The sequence below is a fragment of the Cydia pomonella genome, chromosome 16 (assembly GCF_033807575.1).
Source record: "Cydia pomonella isolate Wapato2018A chromosome 16, ilCydPomo1, whole genome shotgun sequence".
Taxonomy (NCBI): domain Eukaryota; kingdom Metazoa; phylum Arthropoda; class Insecta; order Lepidoptera; family Tortricidae; genus Cydia; species Cydia pomonella.
This window is the reverse complement of record NC_084718.1, coordinates 12,436,783-12,461,516: the sequence shown is the minus strand read 5'-3', so window position 1 is coordinate 12,461,516 and position 24,734 is coordinate 12,436,783. Positions and strand designations below refer to the sequence as shown.

At 35.4% G+C, this 24,734-nt stretch overlaps 3 protein-coding genes across 4 annotated transcripts; all 3 read left to right on the top strand.

The window, feature by feature from the left end:
- The first annotated feature begins 561 nt into the window (after positions 1–561).
- LOC133526631 (mucin-2-like) lies at positions 562–16,630 on the top strand. The gene is made up of 10 exons (XM_061863323.1): positions 562–699; positions 1,113–1,281; positions 1,642–1,904; positions 2,379–2,561; positions 4,348–5,291; positions 6,292–6,403; positions 6,680–6,769; positions 11,764–12,935; positions 15,640–15,754; positions 16,062–16,630. The coding sequence occupies exons 1-10, from the start codon at positions 648–650 to the stop codon at positions 16,256–16,258; spliced, it is 3,297 nt and encodes a 1,098-aa protein (XP_061719307.1). The 5' UTR covers positions 562–647; the 3' UTR covers positions 16,259–16,630.
- Positions 2,571–7,184, top strand: LOC133526460 (uncharacterized). Of its 2 annotated transcripts, none has more exons than XM_061863111.1 (4): positions 2,571–3,634; positions 4,348–5,291; positions 6,292–6,403; positions 6,680–7,184. In XM_061863111.1, the coding sequence occupies exons 1-4, from the start codon at positions 3,583–3,585 to the stop codon at positions 6,853–6,855; spliced, it is 1,284 nt and encodes a 427-aa protein (XP_061719095.1). In that variant the 5' UTR covers positions 2,571–3,582; the 3' UTR covers positions 6,856–7,184. The 2 variants fall into 2 exon arrangements, with proteins under 2 accessions (XP_061719095.1, XP_061719096.1); XM_061863112.1 differs by having other exon boundaries at positions 2,571–3,638.
- Positions 16,631–18,892: 2,262 nt separating the features above from the next.
- Positions 18,893–21,584, top strand: LOC133526461 (uncharacterized). Its single transcript, XM_061863113.1, has 3 exons — positions 18,893–19,004; positions 19,636–19,935; positions 20,892–21,584. Exons 1-3 carry the CDS (start codon positions 18,938–18,940, stop codon positions 21,113–21,115), a joined length of 591 nt encoding a protein of 196 aa, XP_061719097.1. The 5' UTR covers positions 18,893–18,937; the 3' UTR covers positions 21,116–21,584.
- Positions 21,585–24,734: the final 3,150 nt, after the last annotated feature.

Below are 24,734 nucleotides of genomic sequence, written 5' to 3'. Positions count from 1 at the left end.
AAACCTAAATATAATTTTTGAAGACCTATCCATAGATACCCCACACGTATGGGTTTGATGAAAAAAAATTTTTTTTTAATTTTATGACGTATTAAAAAAAAACTACTTCTAAGTATGGGGAACCCCCAAAATTTATTGTTTTTTTTTATTTTTGTGTAAAAATCCTAATGCGGTTCATAGAATACATCTACTTACTAAGTTTGAACAGTATAGCCCTTATAGTTTCGAAAAAAAGTGGCGGTGACATAATCGGACAGACAGACGGACATGACGAATCTATAAGGGTTCCGTTTTTTGCCATTTGGCTACGGAACCCTAAAAAAGCGTTATTATATTCTTTTACAAACAAGAAACAACAACCTCGGACTATAATAATAAGGATAAGAAAGTGGGAAATCCACGCAATCTTCGGGGACTACAATATTATGAAACATCATTAAAAACCTTCATTTATTGAAATCGATTATCATTTTTCAGATTTTTTAATGCTTGAAGGATTATGTTCTGCAACGTTAACAGATTTTACAAGATAAATAAAATTAAATCATTCTGTATCTATTATTTTCCGTATATAATTATACAGCTGTGCAGTTAACAAACATTCTGATTCGATCCTGATAAAGGAAACAAGCACACCGCAAGCCACCATGTTTAAGACAGCAGTATTTCTTTCGGTTATATTCGCCATTATATTTAAAGGTAAATAGAATTTAAGTTAATAATTTTATAAACATGAGTATTCATTATGAACTAATATTATGTAGTATATTGTGAAATAATAAAACTCTTTATGTTTTCTTTTACATATTCTTGCAATAACGAGCAAGTTTATTTTATTTAAAAAAAAAGTGTATTAGAAATTAATTCACTTTTTTACTTTTAAGATTAATTTGTTCATATTTTAACCTAGGGTTAATTATTGTATCCGTTATGTTATGTTTAGTATTTCTCATATTTGCATTGATTATTTTAAGTATTACTTTGCATTTTGCAGCAGAAATACATTGCAAGGGAAAATAAAAATCGTAATTAGTATTCTTACTACGTAATAAAAAAAATCTTCTTTTTATATTAGTTACTATGGTGCGAGTGTGAATTCGTTACTTTTTCAGGAAATAGTTTACAATGTTACGTTTGCTACGATTGTGAAAAGTTGAGTGATGATTACCTAACATCCTGCGAATCGATGATTTCTACTACTACCACTACTGCGCAACCTACATCTACTAGAACCTCTACTAGTACCTCAACGAATACCACGCCTTCCTCTACCACTACTAGGTAATCTACAACTATACATATATATAAGTTAAGTGTATTGCCGCATTTCAAAATGATATGTAGGTATACCTAGAATTTTGAACAAAAGATATTGTGACTAGTTTCAAACAATTAAATGGTACATAAATAAAATCTTCATCAAATCAAACTTCACAATATCCCGCAATTCAAAACTATATTTTTTTTCTCCTCTTACGTTCTATTGGCATCTGTTTCGTCATTCGTTATTAAATGCTGCTGAAAACGAAGATCTCAACTTATATTAACAGCATGCTAACTGGCGGTTCCTTAGGACCGTATTTTAGACTGTATCTATTATAAATTATTATGACCGATAATAAGTAATTGTATTTTTCGTAGTACCGAATCAACTAGTTCAAGTTCTGCTACTACTAATACTACGGAACCAACTACTTCAACTACTTCTAATTCTACTACTTCTACTACTACTACTACTACCGAATCTATAAATTCTACTACTACGACGACTACCAGAACACCTAGTACGACTACAACGACAACGACGAATACAACTGAAGCTCCTCAATCGCAAGTCTTCGATTTTGGACAGAAACTAGAAAGAGCAAATACTACGTGGGAGTGTGTCAAGGGAACTATTCCAGGTGGGTCATTTTAAAATCTAATTAACGAGAACTTTTATAGCGAACCTTTAATATGAAGAGACATAGGAAATAGTTAAAATACCTCTTCCTTACGTTGTCCCAGCATTTTTGCCACGGCTCATGGGAGGCTGGGGTCCGATTCGCAAGTGATTTCTAGAATTGGCGTAGGAACTAGTTTTTACGAACGCGACTACCATCTGACCTTCCAACCCAGAGGGTAAACAAGGCCTTATTTAGATTAGCCCTAAACTAAGCAAAGCTTGTATTATAGGTACTAGGCGACGACATACGAACTTACATAAATAAACACATAATTACATAGATACATAGGTAACATCCATAACTCGAGAACTAGTTCGTGATAAACACACAAATAAATGCCCTGACCGGGACCTCCTACTTCATAGGCAGGGTCAGAGCAGGTTCATGTGTAACAAATTATCATTACCTAATCATGACGATGATTTTCCACAGTGAACGGCTCCGACGTAATAGTCCGCGGCTGCGCAGCGGGCCGCACCAACGAAACATGCGACATGTTCGGGCTGAGCTCCTGCTCCTTCTGCTCATCGGACAAATGCAACTCGGCTGGTTCTATACAAGCCTCAGCTGCTGTTTTAGCTGTAGTGTTCTTCGCATATATAGTTAAGGACTTTTAAGGTCGCATACGAAACGTGATGACACGCTGACTCTCGAAGCTGAATGGGACATTCGGATTGCGACTGCAGCAACATTGCAGCTGCAGGAAATGGACCATGGTACTGTCCATATCTTTGATAAATTGAGTGACGGATTGAACGTATACATATACGTACATCGAGTTGTAAAATTGTATGGACACATAATGAATGGAATAAAATGGCCATGCACTTGGCCATTACCGCTAGGTGTACAAAGCGACAGCAATGAGGAGAAACGACAGCAACACAATTTATCAAGAAATGGACGGCGACATCGTGTGCGTCAACACTGCAGTAGTAAAGATGTAAGAGTAATAGTAACGTTGCTGCGGCCGCAATCAGAATATCACCTTGACACAAACTTACAAATAATAATTCTAATTTTTATATTAACTTTTGAAAGTATTCGCTGGTTATCTCGATCGCATTCGTATATTGATGAGAGAGATCCGTATCGAGTTATTAACATATCAACAGCAGATTTTGAATTCGAATTTTGTATGCCGCTCTTATCGACTTTATTTATTTTATTTATACTTTATTGCACATAGAATATTAGGTACATTAGTACTTAATATTACCGACCACCATTAGGTGGACTTAATGCCTTAAGGCACTTCGACCGACTGAGGGCGCGCGGCACCTAGATATTGATATTATGGGATGTTTTAAATGTGTTCTAAACGCGAAAGTTTTAAATGTTATACTGTTATAGATACTATCGCTAAGAAATTAAAAACTTACCACATATATTGCGTTTTTTCCACCATTTTCTTCTTTAGGCCATATCAACAAAATAATAAATAAGCTCTAATAGGCTATTGTTAATTGTGATGTATTATGTGATTCATCCGTTCAAAAACCCTTTGACGCTGGTCATCTCGTAATAAAATTGTCCATTATATATACAATATAATCTGAGCAGTTAACATATATATCTACTGGACGATAATTACTCTCCATTAGTCGGACCAAATAGTCCAACGGATAACGTCAACATGGAGAAATCCTTGTGTTTGATTATTTTTTTGTGTAGTGCTTTATTGGAAGGTCAGTAAGTATTAAAATTACATAAAAATGTGTTATAGTCTTTTTTAATCCATGTTCAAGTACGAAATACGTATACCTACACGGGGACCCACATAACTCGACCTACATGAATATATAGTGATATTATACAGGAGTAAATAATGTTAAAAAATTTTGCTCAGTCCCTTCTTTGTAACTGGTTTGTTAAGTAGATTATGTGACTACATTTTTGCTAAGTAAATAATATATCCTAATATAAAAAAATTGGTCACCTACCTGATTATATACATTTTTAAATTCCAACTTGGAATCGGCATCATCGGTTAAAGTTGGTCTGGTTATTCGGACCCTTTCTGTATTTCAAATGAGTGGCAATATTTTATCAATAATCAGGAAGAAGATCTGTTCTCGCATGCGGTTATAACGTTTTGTGATATAATGGTATCCACACTAGTGAAAACTCGTTTACTTACGCTAATATGTACATACGTACCAGGTAAGTAAGAAGAGTGCGACACTGACAAAAAATAGGCTGTCGCTGAATGCAGTCTTTACTCTTTAATATATCTAAGCCAGGGGTCACGAAATGGTGTTATACTCAAGTAGAAACGGACAGCGATGGTCAATTTATTTTAAAAACTGGACCCTTGAAGAAAGTAATCGGTTCCCCTGATCTAAATTATCACTCCGGAAATACATTTCGTGTATACTGTATCAAAAACTTATTTTTTCAGTGCTATGTTTAGAATGCTACATCTGTGATAACTGCCCGAAAGCCAAACTAAATGAGATACAAACCTGTGGGCCTACTACAATATCTGAGCCATCGACTACGACAACGGAATCTCCAGCCACCATAACAGTGACGACAAAACTTTCAACCACTTCTACATCAACCACACTTAAACTTACAACGGAAGCTATATCGGAATTTACGACTGTCCCCTCAACAATTTCTACAGAAGCTTTAACTACATCAACGACAGAAGTTGCTACTACGACAGAAGCAAGACCAACTTCCACAGAATCCACAACTCCAACAGTCGCATCCTCAACAGCTGCGTTGGAAACTACAAAAACTCCAATGATAAGCCCCGCAGATGATATAACCTCTTCTACAGATACAACAATAACTATTCCTGGTTTTCCAAGCACCGCCTCACAATTTCAACAAATCACAACACCCACAGAGGCTGCAATGACGTCGGCATTACTGACTACAGCAACCATAGCAGACGCTACTACAAGTTCTATAACGACATCTATGGCACATACAGCACTTAATGGAACGGTATCCGAACCCGTAATCAGTACCATAACAACAAAGGAGGATCCTAGTCCAACAGACAGCACAGTTTCATTTATATCTACGTTACCTACAACAACAGCAGTGCCTCTTGCAACTTTTCCTGGAACCGAATCTATATTACAGACGTTTTCGTCATTACCTCCGTTAACCGAACAGAACATGGAATCTACAATACAAAATATTCCAACGTTGTCATTGGCACAACCCATCGCGACATTCACGTCAGAATCTGCATCAAAGATTCCTAATATATCCATCGGAATTTATCCTGAGTCTACAGTTAATAATATAAGACCTGACAAAGAAACAAACGCGACATACAGTATTAGGAGAATGAGGTCCTCATCTGAAGCTTGTGCGTGCAAAAACGTAAGTAATATTTTTTGTTATTCCGGTACTACACACATTTCATATTGGAATTTATTTCTATTGATTACATTTATTACGTAGGTTTATGTTAAATATTAACTTCGCATCAAAGGGTAAAAAAGTTTATGATATGATTAATACCATTCAGTAAAATAACCGACTTCGCTTAGTAATTTATAATGGCATCATTCAACAGTCTTCATCAGCAGCCACAAAAGGCAAATTTGGCTTCACCAAATGGCGCTTTCCGAGAACAATAGTAACGAATTACTATAAAAATATCCAAATTACATATGCCTTTACATATTTTCAGAAGTTCCCTCCATTTTTCTAGGATCCTATCATATTTTGACCTGGCCATGGGAACGATGAACGCATTTAAAAAATTATTAAGTCGTTTCAAGCCGTTTTAAACAAATCATAACTACATAGAACATTCAAAACAGTTCAATCGATTAATTGTAACTATTCTTAAATGATACTGCAATAATTTGTCTAGCCAACCGTCTAGTTCCAGCACAAAAAATATGTTATTAACATATAAATGTTGTCTACGTGAATCAGATAAGTAATCGATAATATTAGAATTTGTGACGATAGAGTTCGCCGTACTTGATATCTGAAGAACGTCATCGCTATACTCATCAATAACGACTAAACTCATTTATTTTGTATTAAAACCAACTCCATAAACGAACAGAAACTTACCTAACTTAACCTCAAACATTCCCATTCCATTTAGTAACAGACGATAAGAAAAACCTAATATGTAGTGTAAACATTTTATTACGAATGTCAAGGGCACTACCGAGCACTTACTTCCATTAAAGAAAGTTCTAGTTACATCAAGTGACAAAAAATAAGCTTTATGTTATATCATACACATTCTATAAATAAAATTTAATCATATTCTCACACAATTATGCTTGAAACAAACCTTATCCTTCATCAATCTACATCTAAAGAATTCTAATCACCACCACCACCTACTTATTTGCAGGGAGAAAAATGTGACTGTTTGGGCCATCAAAGATCCAAAAGATACACTTTGAGAGGACTGGGGCTGTCGAAGGAAGCCGTCAAGTACGTTTGCTACGTGGATAAATATAAAAGTAAGTACATTGTTTAGGAATTTATTAGGAAACATATATTAGGTACATGTACAGTATCAATAAACTGTAAGACAGTTTTTTGGCGGACGAACGGCGTACTTCTGTATTGTATCTATGATAAGCCCTACCCTCAGATCATAGAATTAAGTATGTGAATAAAACACACAGTTGTTTGGAAAATTCTATTGAATTTTTAACTACTCTTGAGCGCATTCGAAACATCAGAGACCAATATTCGGCTTTCAAAAAATTATCACTGTTATTTTGCCATTTCAGTAAATGAAACGGAAATCGTGAAAAGAGGTTGTGCCGTCAAGGAAGCAGACGAAAAAACTTTGTGCACGAATTTGGGTTTCGGAGGTGACTGTAAGATATGCGATACCCATCAGTGCAACGGTGTTGCCATCATGCGAGTTTCTATATTGTTAATATTTAGTCTATGCTTCATTTGATACGTTTTTCTTTTCATCATGTGCTGCTGTTACAATAAATGCTATTTATTTATTTCATTTGAACAAAATGGAAGCATCCGTTCGTTTATTTTAAAGAAAAGTATTTTTGATAGGCTCATATTATGTAATAGATAAAATTTACTAAAGGGGCATTTTCCAAACGAGATACTTTAAACTTCGTAAAAAGGCATAAGTATTTCAATACCTACAAGAAAAATAATTTCAGCGATTTGGAAAATTCTTCTACCCTTAGGTTGAGAAGGATTATTCAATTCAATACGTTACCTATTTCAGACACATAAAATAAATAAAAACGAACTATAATTATATCGAGAACATTTTTTTACAGTTAGGGATTTTCAAACTTCTTAGGTTGCAACTGACAAATTTCATGTGTTATAAAATAAGTATTAACAAATTATGAACCGCTATCCACGCGTACCAAGTCGCGCGAGCAACTGCTAGTAGTATCTAATTATATTCTCCTCTAGTCCGTACTCCGTAGCATACTTGATGATTAAGAACAAAAGTCGGTTAAGTACCTAGAGCACAGATTATATAATTAGAGTGTCGCCGTCTTATAGTAAGAAAAACCCTAGAACAGTAACTCCTAAATCTTTTGCTGGAATATTTATTACTTAAGTATAACGATACACAGGAAAATGTGGCAATGTACTTAGTGTATTATTTAAATAGCCTTTGCATACCTTTACGAAATTACGGAAATAAGAATTGCAATCGTAAGGACGTTTTTTAATCTGTCTATTGATCCGTGTCAGTAAAAAACTTGGAAATACACCGACGGCTAAAATAACCCGACACATTTTGAATGTGTATTCTTGGCCGCATTTAGAGACAAATATGTCATACAAAGTTTTCTGAAATCGGTCTTGTTTTATAGAGATAATGTAAATTTTTGCCAAAATTTGTTGCTGTATTTATAACTCAGTGAAAAACGCGATTTTGGATGCGACGCTGCCACTATTTGACTTGGTTTAGAAATACCTAAAATAACTTTGCACATGAATAGAACAAAGCGAGGGAGTGCCATTATAAATAAACGTCATATTTTCATAGAGATTTCCCATTAATGGTGACATTACCACACTTTGTTGCACATACAGAATTAGCTTGGGCCGACTCTACTCGTATACTATGCCATATGTATTCTGATAACTGAATTATTAACAGTCAACTTTTGACAACCATATTTACTACATAATATATATAGACATCTACTTCAGCGGTCTATTTCGAGGCATGAATATCTATTATTTTACATTTGACACCTCTTCTACTATTATTACTCTTTCGTGTCAGATAACCGTTTATGTTAGCGCCGGAATTTGATTCCGACATTTGACTTGCTTATATGAGTAGAAAGTAGAAATATTCATTTTGTTCCTGGCCACGTAGCCGACGTGCAAATCAGGCTGACGCAACTAGGAACAAAAAAGTTTTGTATGGAGTTTGTTTCCCAAATCATTGCCAACGAAGAAAAACAAAACGTCAGTGCTATTTATTCCGTCAAGTTTACATCGAGTCAACTGTCAGCCTAATTGTTTTGTTTGTTATGCTTCAATGTTTTGTTTGGGTATTTCGTGTAATTTATTTTTTATTTAGTAAAAAAATCGAAAATAGTGAACCGTGATCAGAGTAAAGAGCGAGTTTGTTACAATGCCAGCGAGAAAACGGTTTAATAAGTGTGATTTATGTGGCAAGCGAGCGAGCGAAAATCACGAAAAAAGAGATTTTATGGCGAAATTTCCCTTGGATGAAGACCGGTAAGTATGTATTGCTTTAGATACTTTCTACCTTATTTTGGGTCAGCAGGCTATAAACACATCGAAAATTAGATATTTTATATTCTTTTTCATTGTGAACAAGGGATGTACTATAACTATCGATAACTGTAGTTTTATTTGTATATCAGTGTAAATAATTAAATTAAATATGTGAAATTTCCTGAGGACTTGCATGCAATATGACCATAATTAATTCGTAGAAGATTAATAATGCATAAATTATCTATAATTTATGCATTAATGGTCATTAGTTAACATATTTTTTTATCTAGTCATTATTTAATATATTAACCTAAAATGTAAGAAAATTAATCTCTGTTTTTATGATAAATAAAGAAATATTATAGGACATTATTACACAAATTGACTTAGTACTAAAGTATGCATGGCATGTGTTGTGGGTACTTAGACAACGATATATATATATATATATATATACCTAATATATAAGTATTTATAAATACATAGAAAACACCCATGTCTCAGGAACAAATATTCATGCTCATCACACAAATAAATGCCCGTTCCAGGATTTGAACCTGGGACCATCGGCTTCATAGGCAGGGTCACTGCCAACTAGGCCGGACCGGTTCTCATGATTAACAGACATATAAATACATAAAAAGTTAGAGCATTGATAAAGGGTTGTTGATAACTGGATGCCGAAAAACATGATTTATAGATGCATTTTAGCGCTAAATAATCAGTTGATCATCTCATTAGAAAACACTTGGAATATAAACTGTAGATAAAGTCATGTTTGTCCAAGGCTTTATGTTTTCAGATGCAGGCAGTGGGTCAAATTTCTTGGGAACGAAGACCTGATACATCTTCCCATAGAAAAGTTACATTTATTGAAACATGTATGTGCAGATCATTTTGAAAATAGAGCTTTTAATAAATAAAAAATCGAATTAAAAACTGTATTAAAATAATTCGGGTCCACATTAAGCCCGACCAGATATTAGTCCACTCAAAGAAGTATCCACTATATAACATACAACATGTGGACTCGATGCTAACCTGATGTCGAGTACAAAATTGGTAGACAGGAGCCTATGTTTCAACCCTCCCCATTTTATCGATATCGATAAGAATCGCAAGCGTGTAGCGTACTACACTATTTAAGTCGGTTACGTTGGTACTATGGTTCCTTGACAGTTCTTTGTCGTACATTTCGGTAATGATTTGCGAAACAAACTGATTCCACTCGCTAGTATGGAAGTCCTGTCTCTTAAAACGTAGTGATTATATGCTCTTTGGTGCAAATTGCTTACGCTCCGTAGCGATCGAAACGCAACTGTCACTGTCGCACTAACATGGAAGAGTGATAGGGAGACACAAAGCGTTTCATTGTCAAAGCGATAGCGATTGTCACCTTGGCTAGACCCGAGACCGGCTGGTCTTAAATTATTTTACAATATTCACATAAATATGTATTATCGTGTAGTGCTCATTTTATTTTATTTTATTTAAAAGGCACACAAAACAGACAACCATTTTTTTACAATATATAGAATGGTAGGTCTTATGTAAGAATGCCATCCAAAATAAGCATGCAATTTTATTACAACGAGCAATAACTATCCTAAAATTATAAAAAAATATCCAAACTACACTAATATACAGAATAACAGATCATTTTAACATGTCAAATTGCTTTATAGTATTGTAAAGTATTATTGTGAAGTATTATTGTAAAGTATGATGGTCAATACAAGCCGCTTACATGTGACACTTAATTGATGTGTGTAGGTATACAAAATATTAATCACGTATATTTTTAATGTTGCGAGGTAGCGACAGATATTCAAACATAAATCACTTACTTATTGAAATATTGGCAAAAAATTTAGTTTAGTATTTGTGTAACAGATCATTATATAAATAAATTACATAGTCACGCTAATCGTCCCGCTTTAATGATTTTCAATACTGAAAAACTTACATCACGGTTAACAAATATTGTATCATTGATTAAGAGGAAACTACTTCTTTTTTAACATCATAGTCGAAGAAACAACAAAGTCAAGGGCAAAAAACCCCGAAACAGAGGGGCAGTCAGGCGAAACAGTGCATCTTTTGCTATCGCAGAAATTGTTCGGCTTCGTAAGTAGTGACACGTCTAGACTTAAGTAATCTTTGCACTCTCGATATCAAAAATTGTCAGAGATAACACAAGTATGAGTTTATAATAGGTGTTTCCCGTCCATTTTTAATAGCCTCATCCGTACCTTCTTGCGCATTGCACTGAAGTGACGCCTGAAAATGGAAGGCGCGAATATTTTAATTTGTGGTTTTCTTCTAGTGTTTTTGGCAAATGGAAATTGTAAGTACCACTATTAAATACTCCAGTAGGTATATTTTTTCCCAATAATTGAGTACAATTAATAAATAAACTATATATTTTATATCTACTTAATTATTGATTTTGACATTGATCATAATTTATGACAAGTTTGTGAAAATTTATAATTTATATAATATCATGATAGTCAGGGCCCGTACATTTCATGCCTTTAATGCAATACAGGGAGTTTTTAATAACACTACAAATTTAGATATCTAACCTATTGATGTATAGGAACATAAATACTTGTTACGTAAAATACACGGTAAAAAAAACTTAATGTACAGATGTGTCAGACCATGACAAGTCTGCAACGATTTTAATAGCACACGCAGTGCAAGAGTTGTTTTAAACGTTAAACTTCACAAATAACACTTGCCTGCGTGTGCTATCAAAATCGTTGCAGACTTGTCTTGGTTTGACTCTAACAATCTATCACTTAGTTGCGTGACAAAAAGATGAAAGTCGGTTAGACGTTTCTATACTGACTGTCAAGTATCTAGTATATCGGTTAGCTAAAGAGTTTGAAAAATGATTAATTAATACGAAAAGACTAATTGTAATCATAATCTTTGTAGGGTGGCGTCATATTTCGATAAACGGCATGACTAACCGGGCCCTGATGATGGTCAAACGAATGACTGTGTAATTGAAATCAATATACTTAGATATATTTTTAAAATAATTACGATCAAGTATCCAATTTTTTTACGTGAAAAATGTTTATTTTTAACATTATACAATATTTTCCAGCCGGCGCCCTACAATGCTTCGTCTGCCAAAATTGTAAAGAGGTAACACCGGACCATATCCAAACATGTGAACCACCAAATCCAACCACCGTGATGCCTACAACAATTACGGAACCTCAGACTACAACTGAAGCTAAAACCACAACTACATCTACAGAACCCACTAATACAACGACGACAACCGAACAAACAACTACAACTACAGAACTGACTACTACAACTACGACAACCGAAGCAACAACTACAACCACTGTGGCTACGAATACTACTACGGAACCAACGACAACTACTACGGAACCAACGACAACTACTACTGAAGCTACAACTAATACCACAACCACCGAAGCAACAATTACGACGACTGAACCTACGACTACAACCACAACTACAGAGACCACGACTACAAATACTACTACTGAAGCTACAACCATAACCACTGAAGCCACAACTACAACTACAGACCCAACTACTACGACAACGACAACAGAAGCAACCACCACAACTACAGAACCTACAAATACAACTACCGAAGCTACTACTACAACAGCCGAACCTACGACTACAACTACAACCACAGAGGCCACGACTACAAATACTACTACTGAAGCTACAACCACGACCACTGAAGCCACAACTACAACTACAGAACCAACTACAACGACTACGACCACAGAAGCAACCACCACAACTACAGAACCTACAAATACAACTACCGAAGCTACTACTACAACAGCCGAAGCTACGACTACGACAACAGAAGCTACTACTACAACTACAACCACAGAAGCCACGACTACAAATACAACTACTGAAGCTACAACCACGACCACAGAAGCCACAACTACAACTACAGAACCAACTACTACGACTACGACCACAGAAGCAACCACCACAACTACAGAACCTACAAATACAACTACCGAAGCTACTACTACAACAGCCGAAGCTACAACTACGACAACAGAAGCTACGACTGTAACAACTGAACCTACAACTGTGACAACCGAAGCTACTAATACAACAACTGAGGCCACAAGCACAACAATAGAGCTTACTACTAGCACAAGCACAGAAGCAACTACGACTACGACAACTGAACCTACAACTACTACAACTGAGGCTACAGCTACTACAACTGAACTCACCACTGAAGCTACCACGACTACCACACAGGTAATATTAAAACGTAATAACATTTTTTATATATATACTAACTAAAGTACCTATAACCATTGGTAGTCCTTGGTCGCCGTATATTAAAAGGCGTTTAAATAAATATTTCACGAAATGCCATTTTAGAATTGATCACTTCATGGTATAGTTAGGTTTCCGATCATTTCATGAAAATATTTCCATATCATGAAATGATTAATTCTCAAATAGATAGCTAACTATGTAGTGAAATAGATAGCACCCACCAGAAAGTATGGTTCCTAGCGGTGACAGATTGACCCTTGATATCTCGTAAGAACGTGTAGTACTTTTTATTTTTATTAGCGTACAATTACGTACATTTTTTTGACGTGAGTTTGAATTCCATACGATATCATTCACCGCTGGAAAGTATGACACAAACGATTATCTTAAAGTTATTTTAGTTATTTATTAGTAGATTATCATTATCTTTTTATCGATTATCAATATATTCCATCGATTTTTTTATATCTTTATAACTTCCAGGTAAAAATACTTCGTTGTCTACTATCTGGTAATTATCGTAAACGTGTAGGTAATGTTATATTTTTGACATAGCCTGTGGTGGATTATCACGGATATAGATTGCACGAAGTTTATTCCCAAATAGTGTTATTCATATTTATGATTATCGTAAATATTTAGTATTGATAGTGCCAAACACATGAGTTGTACTATTTGGTAGGTAATATGACGTCAGCTTTAATTAGTTATACCTATTACGAGTAGATGATGTGTATTATATGTAAATAGGTAAATGTCTTTTCACGTCAGCGGCTCGAACAAGAGTAATATGCTGCGTAAAAACAGTGAACAAAATCGCATGTTGCTCACCGAGTGAGACAAAATAATATTCGAATGTCATTTCAACGTGTGGAGCCTAGTACAAATTCGAAATATTTGAATTCTATTGTCTTTGTCCCTTTCACGTCATTAGCAAAAGAAAGAGACAAAAATTTTAAAAAGATTAATAATAGACCCCCGAAATAAGTCAGACCGCAATGTTCCAAAACGCCCTTCGAGTTTTCATTCGTAATAAATTAATAATTAATTAATGAAATAAAAGTTTAAAATTAAATAAAAACACCATATTTTACGTATTTTATTATACAATCAAAACAATTAACTTATAAAAATTTACGCAATTGTTACGCCAAGTAAATAATTTTACTTTGAACGATCACTTCTATTGTTGACATAAGTGGTATCCGCAATTAGAACCGTATCTTACAAAGTTTTTTTTTACAAAAAAGTGTTGTCGATTGAACTGTCAATTGATGTTCGTTATAATTTTCGTATTATTTTATTGAAATTTCTTTCGTTTTTTTTTTTATTGCGGTAAATAAACTTAATTGTTAGAATACCTTCAGAAAACATGAGTGAAATAGTGATGAAGACGTATTACATTTTTTCAGGTTGTATTTTTACCTTCAGATCAAAGTTATTTACATCTCGTGCACCTTTGAGTCCCTTACTACGCTCAAGATTGTAAATTAGACTCGCTACGCTCGTGAATCTATTATAGAATCTTTCGCTTGCACAAGACTCAAAAAAGCACTCGATGAAATATCAAACTCAGCTCTCTTGTTGTACAAATAACTATTCTTCACCGTAGGTCAAACTTACTTATACCTCTATATTATAAACTAGTGGCTCTGTGAGCTGTATACCTCGCTTCATAAGCTTAAAAACCTTAAAAATAAACAAAATTTATTTCTTTGAGTCTTTATCACAGCGATCTCACAATGGTTTTAAGTCCGCGCTTAAGTCCTTAATGCCAATTTAAAATAGTAGCTATTTTAAATCTGCTCACAAAATTTCACGAGAATCTGTTGAGAAATGCGAACTATAGAGGAAAACATTCGGACATACGAAAGCATTTTTGCCCAAGCTGCAACGGAGACCTTCGCTGACGCTCGGTCAATAATAATAATTTGAAAAAATTACATTATAGCAACTAATTTTTAAGCTATGATTGAATTTATGTCTTTATTTTAAATTTCATATTAAGTGTTAAAATGTATTTTTATATAATGCATGTTAGTTATAAGATGTAATATTTTGAAAAGATTTATGCCGCCGAGATTCCTGCCGGTCCCATATTGGGATACCCTCCTATTATTTTGGACCCGGGTATATCCTTAAACTACGTCCACAAGAGAGATATGGGCATTGTGAATGTCATCTCGCATTGTGTGGTAGGGCACAGCACAGCGGATGTCATTCCAGATCTAGAGCAGAGCCCAACTGGGGAAGTACCTCCACCTTACAGAAAATCGCAGCCAAAGAACACTAGACCCTACTCATAGTGTTGCGTTCCTGCCGGTGAGTAAGGTTGCCAGAGCTCAACGAGGGTGGGAGGGGGTTAGGGTCGGCAACGCGCATGTAACTCCTCTGGAGTTGCAGGCGTACATAGGCTACGGATACTGCTTATTACCATCAGGCAGGCCGTATGCTTGTTTGCCACCGACGTAGTATAAAAAAAAAAAATATTTAGGAGGGATTTAAATCTTCTCGGGTCAGAGATATAGGGTTAGAGCCCGCGCGCGGTGTAGCTTTATTTGACGTTCATAAGCGCATTGTAATATGCCTACTTGAAATATAAACTATTCACCACTGATAATTAAAATGACAATAATTATTACGTAGGTAGATATATATAATAATATGTTCAATGTTTCAGCAGGCTTCTGACCTCGCTGGCAGCTTAAGTGCAAAGAACCGATTCTACAGGAGTATCAAGCAAAATAGAGACGGCGACTTGCAAGTTCGATGCGTTGTCACCAGTTACAGGGAAGGTAAGAGAAAAAACTCAACTTGTAACACTAAGATAGAAAGCCTGACAAGGCTATCCGTCTCTGTCGTCATATTTTTCTGTTATTGGCCCTATGGTTGACTGGTAGAGAATGCCATGAGGCATAAAGTCCGGTATATTTTTGGAAAAAGTCTGTTGTCAGTTTACTCTATTTAATTATGAATGCCTACCACTTTTACTTGTAGACGTTTAAATCCATTATTTTTCTTTTTATTTGTTACTTCTTCAAAATATTATCATAGTACTTTAATGTACTTAATTACCTAAGATATCGTTTCACTTATTTACAGAAAATGGTGAAGAAAACGTAGTCCGGGGCTGTTCGTACGAGTCCGAAAACGCAACAGCCCGTTGCCACGAAGCCATCGGGCGAGATGATGTGGACCTCGTCCGCTGTTCCGTTTGCGACGGCGATCTATGCAACTCCGCAGCTGGAGCGGCCCTCGCTTTTGTACCTTTTATCTTAGGTTTATTGATTAATTTATAAATACAGTATGTAAAATAGTCATACTACTATACTTCTATAGTTACTGGTGCGAATGTGATAAAGTGTGTATGTATTTATTGGTACAAATGATACCTCTAACAATCATATATTTATTAAGCTACACGACGTTAAGGACGAAATCATATAGATACTTCAGTTTCATTTACTTTGTCCATAGTTATGCAATGAGAGTAATTTCATTCGTTCTGACCAAGCTGCAGACAAGATTTTCACAATGTACCGCGATCTGTAAAATTGCATGGACACAATATTATGAATTAATATTTATTTAGTCGTATAACATGTTTATTTACAATAATAGTATACATAATGGATATATACAGAGGATTACTATAACTAGCTTAAATCTAAAATAGGCCCTTGAGGCATTGTAATATGGTAATTAATACATTAAGTATACATACATTATACATCTCTAAGTAATAATAATAATTCACTTACTTTTACTTTAAACAATAATACTTTAAGTAGTTTGCATTAATATTTTCAATGAATTGTATTTTATACTTAATTGTTGATGTGCTTCTTTTTGCTTGTATGTAAATTCCATGTTGACGTGTAAAAGTGCCCTTGTGGCCTATTTGCTGAATAAATGTTGAAGTACCATTTAAGTAATAAATAATACAGTAGGTAAATGTCATGATGGTATAAAATATAGGTAGTTAATTTGATAAGCTAAGTTATTAAGCATACTTATCGTTATATCGTGGTGATTCCATGAAATCGGTGATATATTATAACTGTATTTATTGTATACGTATAAGTCACGCGATTTTTATGAGTTTAAATGCTTGATAAGCTACAGCTAGCTACATAAATTACATCAAGCACTTTTGCAACTCACTGTATCTACATATGTTAATAGTTTCGTTTTTGAATGTGTTTTAGATTACATATAAAATAATATAGGTACTAGGTACATGTGAGTTGTAAATACGAAAACATTATTTGCAGTCTATTAAATAAGTGTAATTCATAAAATATCTAAATAATAAATCTTTTTTTAACAAAAAGATAACGTTTGCCTCTTTTTCACGACATCATATTGCTTTCAAATAACAATGTTCAAGTATTTATCTTTTACAATGTGTTAAGTTGTGCAAAAAGATCACCGCCCTTTCAGGGCAGGCAGATACACTTGCACAGCACTCAAATGATATCGTAAATACTCGAAGGAAATGTATTTTTGTATGAGTGACAACACAATTATCAGATAATGGTGCACTAATTGAGTAACCAGATCGTAGTAAGTACCTACTTCAGTCCATTAAAGATACGTGCAATAGAAGTAGGTACCTACATACATGTTTCTAGTCATGTAGCTCAATGAAAAGAAACAAAAAAGTAGGGGAGGGTCGGCTATATGGTACCGCAGGTTAAATCGTAACATATTTACCATTAAAGTTTATTTACACGTGAAGCATCACAGAATGCTTATTGAAAACGAATGGAAGAGAGAAAAAATGTGATTTTCGTCGGTTTTATGTACCTACTCTTTTTGTGTGGGTGTGTAACTGTGTAATAATATAACTTATGATCTATCGCAGGAAGGTACTATGGGTTATTGGCATAGGTACGATTTAACAAACTCGTCGGCTACATCGTACCGATGACGCTCCCTTCATATACCCATTTCACCTCATTGCATTGGATTAAGGTAAAGAATACATATTTATGCCCCCGACTCGTCGACTGTACAGCAAGTATTATTCAAATTAACTGCCTTCATAAATAAAATCACGACGTTTAAGTAAAAACTGGTATGATGTATCTTACTCTCCGTTTTTTTCATAAAAAAACATACAGTTAGGCACATTAAATACGCACAGTTAAGTAAAATGCAATAAAAAGAAGCCTACATTGTAGGAATAATTAACCTATTTACTTTGACCTTTATTGATATTGATATAGGTACTAGGTATATAGTAAGGTAGGTACTTATTTACTTATGAATTCCACCTAATACCCATCCACAATCCGAAATTTACTCAATGGCATTATTTTATAAACTATATCCTTCTAAAATATTCGATTAGCTTTGTATCTCCTGCAAGTATTAAACCGCTGGCCGCGACCCAGTTTTCAATGGGAGTAGAAAGAAAACTAAATGCATCAAAAACCAACGAAGGAATGACTCCCGAGATTACAATATCTAAATAAATAAATAATCTCTCAAGAAGAGAAAATGTAGGCCATTCCTTCTTGTAATATTACATTTTATACGCAGCCATTCCAAAGTATTTGCAGGCCGTTATTTATTATCAGATTTATGAAATACTTACCTGTAAAATGGATAAGGCCGAGCTAGGTAAACAAAGCCTATAAAGGCTATAAATTACTCTAATAGAATGATATTGCACTCACGGATTTTATTCCGAAAATAAATCATTTAACTACTTACAACTAGACTTGGTACCTTACAGTTCGTATATTGCAAAATTTGCAAATAAATTCAAGAAAATGCCCGTGTATACTCGGCCATTCTGACTAACAGCCGTACCACGGTTGATTTGTCCAAATTATTGTTTACAAGCAAAGCGTGCCGTTGCACCCCAGTGCCGGCTTTAGGGGCTCTCAAGCACGGAGAATCTGATAACCAGGCCTATATAGCTCTGTATGGAATCACCATAGCCCCACATCGGGGAGAAACGGAGCAACATGGCCAGACTAGCATTGTTCAGCGTCCTTGCCGTCACATTGGCTGTATTACTGTGTGGCGTTACGGGTAAGAATATATAAATATGAAAATAAGCGGAACGAATATGTTCTTGATTCAATTTTATATTGCATTTATAAACATATAAAAATCTCAACTTCCCAGTCGAATAGCGAAGAAGCTAGTGTCCGAGACTAAAAAAGACATCGTAAAATATTTAAGTTTATATGGTTTATTGCAGTTATTTTTCCGGATACGACAATTTTGCACCGTTATATTGTAAATATGTCAAAAAAGTACAAGATTCATACATCATACATGTTAATTTGCCAGGTAGTCGGGATTCTACTCGATTCTGCTGATATTTCGCACGCCTCCGGACTAGATTTATATCCCAATAATAAGTCTTCGAAGGGTGAGCAAAATCCTAGAAACCTACAACTTCTACATTTTGAGAATTTATCCAGATATCGGCGACCTTGGAACCAATTAAATGGACCGATCAATTAAAAGTTCCAATCTTCTATGTTTTGCTCGGCAGCTGTAAGAAACGCTATGGACAAGGTAGCGAAATCATACACTCCAAAGGTGGACTACTTCAGTGATGTTCAATTATGTGGGAACAACCAGATAAAGAGATACATATATCACGTACATACTTCTTGCAACGAGGTACCTAACACAAATCACTTTTTTGCAGCGGATTCTTCCGACGTGGACGAAGACCGCTATGCTTCCGAAGATGATCCTTCCGAACGCGCCGCCTCCGCCTCCGCTCACGCTTCAGCCCAAGGAATAGGACAAAGTCTAGGGGGAGGGAACATATACCATCGCTATCCACCAAGGCCCGTAGTAAACCCGCTCCCTCAGAAGATGGTGCGATGCGTCACGTGCTCGGGCTGCCCACAGGCTAAGAATGTGACCACTTCGAAATTGTGTCCGTATTCGCAAGACCCGTTGAAGAATGGGAAATGCGTTGTGTTTTCTGAGAAGTACTACCGTAAGTCTCTCCATTCATTTAAAGTAGCTTACTCCATATGCATGCGTTGAACAAAAGGCTCGAGGGATTCGTATTTTCTTTGAAATTGGTCGGACACACTGCTGTATGTCTGAATCTTGATCGGTAAAATCTTAAACTATCGACTAGATCTTAAAGTATTTTAAATGAGACTATCTAGTTGCAAAGGTATTAATAAAAAAATACTAACAAATAGCTAAGCATGTTCAAATTCACACCGAGTTCATAATACCTTTGTTCTGTACTTGATGAAGAAGATACCTAAATTACATACTTATCGCGTTTGATTCACTTTGTGGGAAATTCCACTGTCATTTTTATTTCTTTGTGGAGGATTAAATGATGGGTATTCACCTATTGAAGTGGTAACACGATGAGTCACAGAATGTCCACTCATTTACGTCTAGGTATAATTAGTACTTAAGTTTGACTTAAAAACACAATGAATATTACGGCAATCAGAATGAAATGTACCGCCCAACAAGTAGATAAGCGACTCATTATGAAAAGAAGATTACATATTAATCTCTAGTACTACTATTATAAAATTGATACAGGACTGCATCATAATACTCGTAAACTCCATAGACTTCAAAAGTGTGCTCTTGTTCCTTCACATATAGTCGCCATCAGATATACGAGTATATACTTATATCAAAAGAGAAGTAAATCCCTAAAAAGTGTTAAAGTCCATACATATCGCCGCTTGCCTCATCCTGTTGTATATGGCGCTAATTTTTCTGTATGTATTGTATACGACATTTTATGCATGTAACTATCACTACCTACTCCCCGTTGCTATGTATAACTTCAAAATAAGAAATTGTACAGTACAATGCAAAACTAAAGTAAAACAAAAAACGTCATAGAAACTCAAATACAGTACAGCGCCATATTTGTTACCCTCTCGAAGTGCTACTAAAATAATTTATTTGTAGATATGAAGGAGCCATTCGTCGTGCGTGGCTGCATGGCTGAGCGGGGCTCCTGCTCCGAAATAAGAGCCGCCGTGGAGCCCCAGAAGGAGCTGGTTAACCTGCTAAGTTGTCGCGAGTGTGACGGCGACCTATGCAACGGAGCAGGACACTTCACCCCGAACCTGGTGACGGCGCTCGTGGCTATGTTTGTAACACCTCTGCTCATGAAATATACCCTCTCTTAGGACAATAAAGATATGAGACTAATGCACTGACATGCTTGATTTTACGACCGGCTAATAAAAAAAAAAAACAAAAGAAACTTCTATTGAAAATAACTTGGTGACATTAAAAATGTTAAGGAAGGATGTCAGTTCGTACGCGGCATAAAATGATGAATAGGGAAAAGTTGTTGTTTCTAAATATCAAGGCTCCCGTGGCTGCCTTATCCTTCCCTCGAAGAACAAATATCATCGTCTTAGTGACTACACGATTTATTTTTTATTTTCAGTCATACCGAAATTAGTTTCCTGAAATTACGTTACAAAAACCGCAATTTACTTAGATTGTAAAACTACCATGTTCTTACCGTATAAATATGACAATTCGTAACAATAAATACCTACTATGCCAAATGACATTAATTATTTACTGCATGACTGGAAGATGAATTAGAGAACTATAAAATTAAGGATAAAATAAAGCTAATTAACACGTGTGTGTTTTCTTTAAAGTAATTTCCCCATCCGAGGTACAGTACACACACAATTTTCAATATATTAGACATATGACGAAACCAAGCCGAATAGTGCTTTCAAGCTTAAGGCGACATCTACATTTTTTAACCCGAACTACAAGGTAACGTGTTTGTGATATAACCTCCGATGTACGTTAAACCGATAAAGAGGATCGACTTCATTCATAAAGCTTGAAACAAATAGATGTCACTCTTGTCAGAATTTTCGAAGCATTACTTGTACAAGTAATAAATAATGTTTTATTTTTACGATTCGTAATAAGCACCTAACGGACCTAACATAGTTTGTATTGGTGTCCTTTGTCCCAGCAGTTAAATTTTTAGTTTTTTTAATGTTTTTTAACAACACTGGGAATAAAATCGATTACCTACTTACATACCTATTTATAGTCTGATGTGAGTTCTGCATAATAAATGCTCTGTAGGGGATTCCGAAATCCACAGCGATAGCCAGGAATGTCCGCGGGTAACACATTTACGTGAGCACCATAAATTGACAGTTGATTTGATGTTAAATATAGAACTCGAGTCACAAGAATCAAAGCGGACTTACTTATAAAACGTCACAAATAACAAAGTTATATATCCTAATTTTAGTATAAATTTCGTTCAAAAATTTATGTATAATTAAGGTGAGTTAAAGTGGGTTGGGGGATGCAGGATTTCCCCAGACATGTCAGGATTTTTGGTCCTTTATCAGGATTGCAGGGAGACTTGGCGGGTATCAGGGTTAATTTTTAGAAATGAGGTTTCAAAAGAACCTTGGCACTCGCAAACGTGTTAAAGGACCTAATGAGTAAATCCTGACATGTCAGGGGAAATGCTGACGTTGCGTCAACCCTAATAATTATACACCAATTTTAGAACGATATACTTAGGTAAGTAAATAGGTATGGAGTGGGCAGAGGAACAAATTACGGTCTAGGAAATGTCAGGATTTTTATTGTGTTATCCAGACTTCCAGATATTCCAAAAATTTTTATACGGTAAGCCAATGTATATTTGGACATTTATTTATAAAATCAACCAATGTTCTTGTATTATCTCAGTTAACTTTTTTTACCATATTCAATTGGTTATGGAAAAAAAAGGATTTTAAGGAATGATTGTTCGGGGGCAAAAATTAAGATGTTTCTTAAATTGATGATGTTGCAAATAGGTACCTATCATAAGGTTTAATAGCCTCCTAGCCTAGTCGGTAGAGGTCCCGGGCATTTATTTGTATGTTGATCACATATATTTTTTCCTCAGTTATGGATGTTTTCTTTGTATTTTAGTATTTATCTATATCTATACCTATATCTATATCTATATCTATATCTACACGGTGTAACAAGAGGAACCCGAAAGATTTTGACCACGCACTTCTGGTGTCAAAAAAACTAAACTGTTAAATAAATTTCGTGAATTTTTTTTTCTCCTAATTTTTGTATCTGCTTGAAAAGTTATTGTTATGGTAAAACTCGCACTGAAAATGAATGTTTACGATTCTTTTGGTATAACCTAGTTTTTATAAAGGTCGCTTGTTAGATTTTGACATGTCTCAATAAGGACATTTAGACTACCCCCCTAAATGGCATCATCTTCATCAAAAAGGCGTTTTCCACTAAGTTACAATAAGAAGATGTTTTTTTTGAATTGGCATTAACTCTAATACTAGGCGAAATCCATAAAAGTTTATATGACATTTTAGTATATCAGGAATACAATGTTAAAATCTTTCAGTTTCCTCATGTTACACCGTGTATATATATCGTCATCTAGTATCCACAACACAAGCCTTATCTAATGAGCTTACTGTGGGGCTAGGTCGATTTGTGTAAGATTTATTTATTATTATTTATTTAATCTTTATTGCACAAAAGAAAACCTTATAGTACAAAAGGCGGACTTAATGCCATGAGGCATTCTCTACCAGTCAACCTTTATCCCGTCCCGTCCAGATTGTCCCGTAACATTTATTTATTATTTATTTGACGGCTTAGAGCCATAGCGAGGGTCCTCAGTTGCTAAAGATATGACATGTGGGCGTGTAAGACGACTTCAGCAGTATTAAGTAAACAATGGAACACTTTTAATATGCGGTATATTTATCAAAACAAATAACACCTTAATCACTTTAAATAATTAACAATGACAATAATTAACTACAAATATTCAAAGTAAATCACTAGAGGCACAACGATCCATCGGAGGTTCGCAACAGAATGCCGGCGCGGGCGCAGTGGGCTGGTTTTTATGCCTTCCCACTGCTTGTCGCCGCACCGCTCCGAAGTTCCGTTAGGTGGCGCCATCTGGTCTGAAGCGCACCTTGGCCTCAATCTAGTCAACAGATCAACTTATTTTATTTTGCCGACACGGCCTTCCTGACTTTCGCACGTCCTCGGGCGCTTAACCTGTGAACATTTACCATAAAATACACTTTAATCTTAATCATAATTAAATTTAACATCGTTCGTAACATGACTTCGACTACAAGTCATCTCATCACACTTCAGTGTTTGTCCATTTGTCCTGCACTTGTTACAGCTCTGCGCCTCTATCTGGGGGCCGACACTCATATAGAGTGAGGCAAGCCAGAAGATTGCAGCCAGTCAACAAATATGCAGCTCACCTTCACACAAAACTCTTTAGCCTCACATTCGGCTAGTCCCAGGGACTACCGGAATGTCTTTCATCTCATTATGCACTTCAGCAACCACTACCATCTCTCTATTCTCATTAGTGTCGCTTTCACTTGCCGACACGGTCTCATCCTTCGCATAATAGATCTCATCACACATAGCCTCTGCCACTTCAGTCAGCTCAGCTCGCCCTTTACGTACCTCTCGCAAGTTTTCATGGGGTGTTTTTAGGTACCATTTCAGCAACAGTTCAATAACAAACAAAAAAATCTGCCCCTGTACCAACCTTTTTTTTTTTTTATCTGAATCAGTTAACGAAAGAATATTATTAGCCGCAATGTGCCTGTCTTCCTCCAAATTATTCCTATTATTATCGTTACCATCTAGATCATGTATATTTTTAGGAATAAAACGTAACAAATAAAAATAAATGTAGGTTCGTCTACCTCTAAAAAAAACTGGTTAGCTCATAATACCAAACAC

Excerpts from the sequence above, each read along its gene's own strand:
- LOC133526460 (XM_061863111.1), top strand. The coding sequence starts at position 3,583 with ATGGAGAAATCCTTGTGTTTGATTATTTTTTTGTGTAGTGCTTTATTG. Across the intron at positions 3,635-4,347 it reads GTGTAGTGCTTTATTGGAAG|TGCTATGTTTAGAATGCTAC; the intron begins GTCAGTAAGTAT and ends TTATTTTTTCAG. Across the intron at positions 5,292-6,291 it reads AAGCTTGTGCGTGCAAAAAC|GGAGAAAAATGTGACTGTTT; the intron begins GTAAGTAATATT and ends ACTTATTTGCAG.
- LOC133526461 (XM_061863113.1), top strand. The coding sequence starts at position 18,938 with ATGGCCAGACTAGCATTGTTCAGCGTCCTTGCCGTCACATTGGCTGTA. Across the intron at positions 19,005-19,635 it reads ATTACTGTGTGGCGTTACGG|CGGATTCTTCCGACGTGGAC; the intron begins GTAAGAATATAT and ends ACTTTTTTGCAG. Across the intron at positions 19,936-20,891 it reads GTTTTCTGAGAAGTACTACC|ATATGAAGGAGCCATTCGTC; the intron begins GTAAGTCTCTCC and ends ATTTATTTGTAG.
- LOC133526631 (XM_061863323.1), top strand. The coding sequence starts at position 648 with ATGTTTAAGACAGCAGTATTTCTTTCGGTTATATTCGCCATTATATTT. Across the intron at positions 1,282-1,641 it reads CCTTCCTCTACCACTACTAG|TACCGAATCAACTAGTTCAA; the intron begins GTAATCTACAAC and ends TATTTTTCGTAG. Across the intron at positions 5,292-6,291 it reads AAGCTTGTGCGTGCAAAAAC|GGAGAAAAATGTGACTGTTT; the intron begins GTAAGTAATATT and ends ACTTATTTGCAG.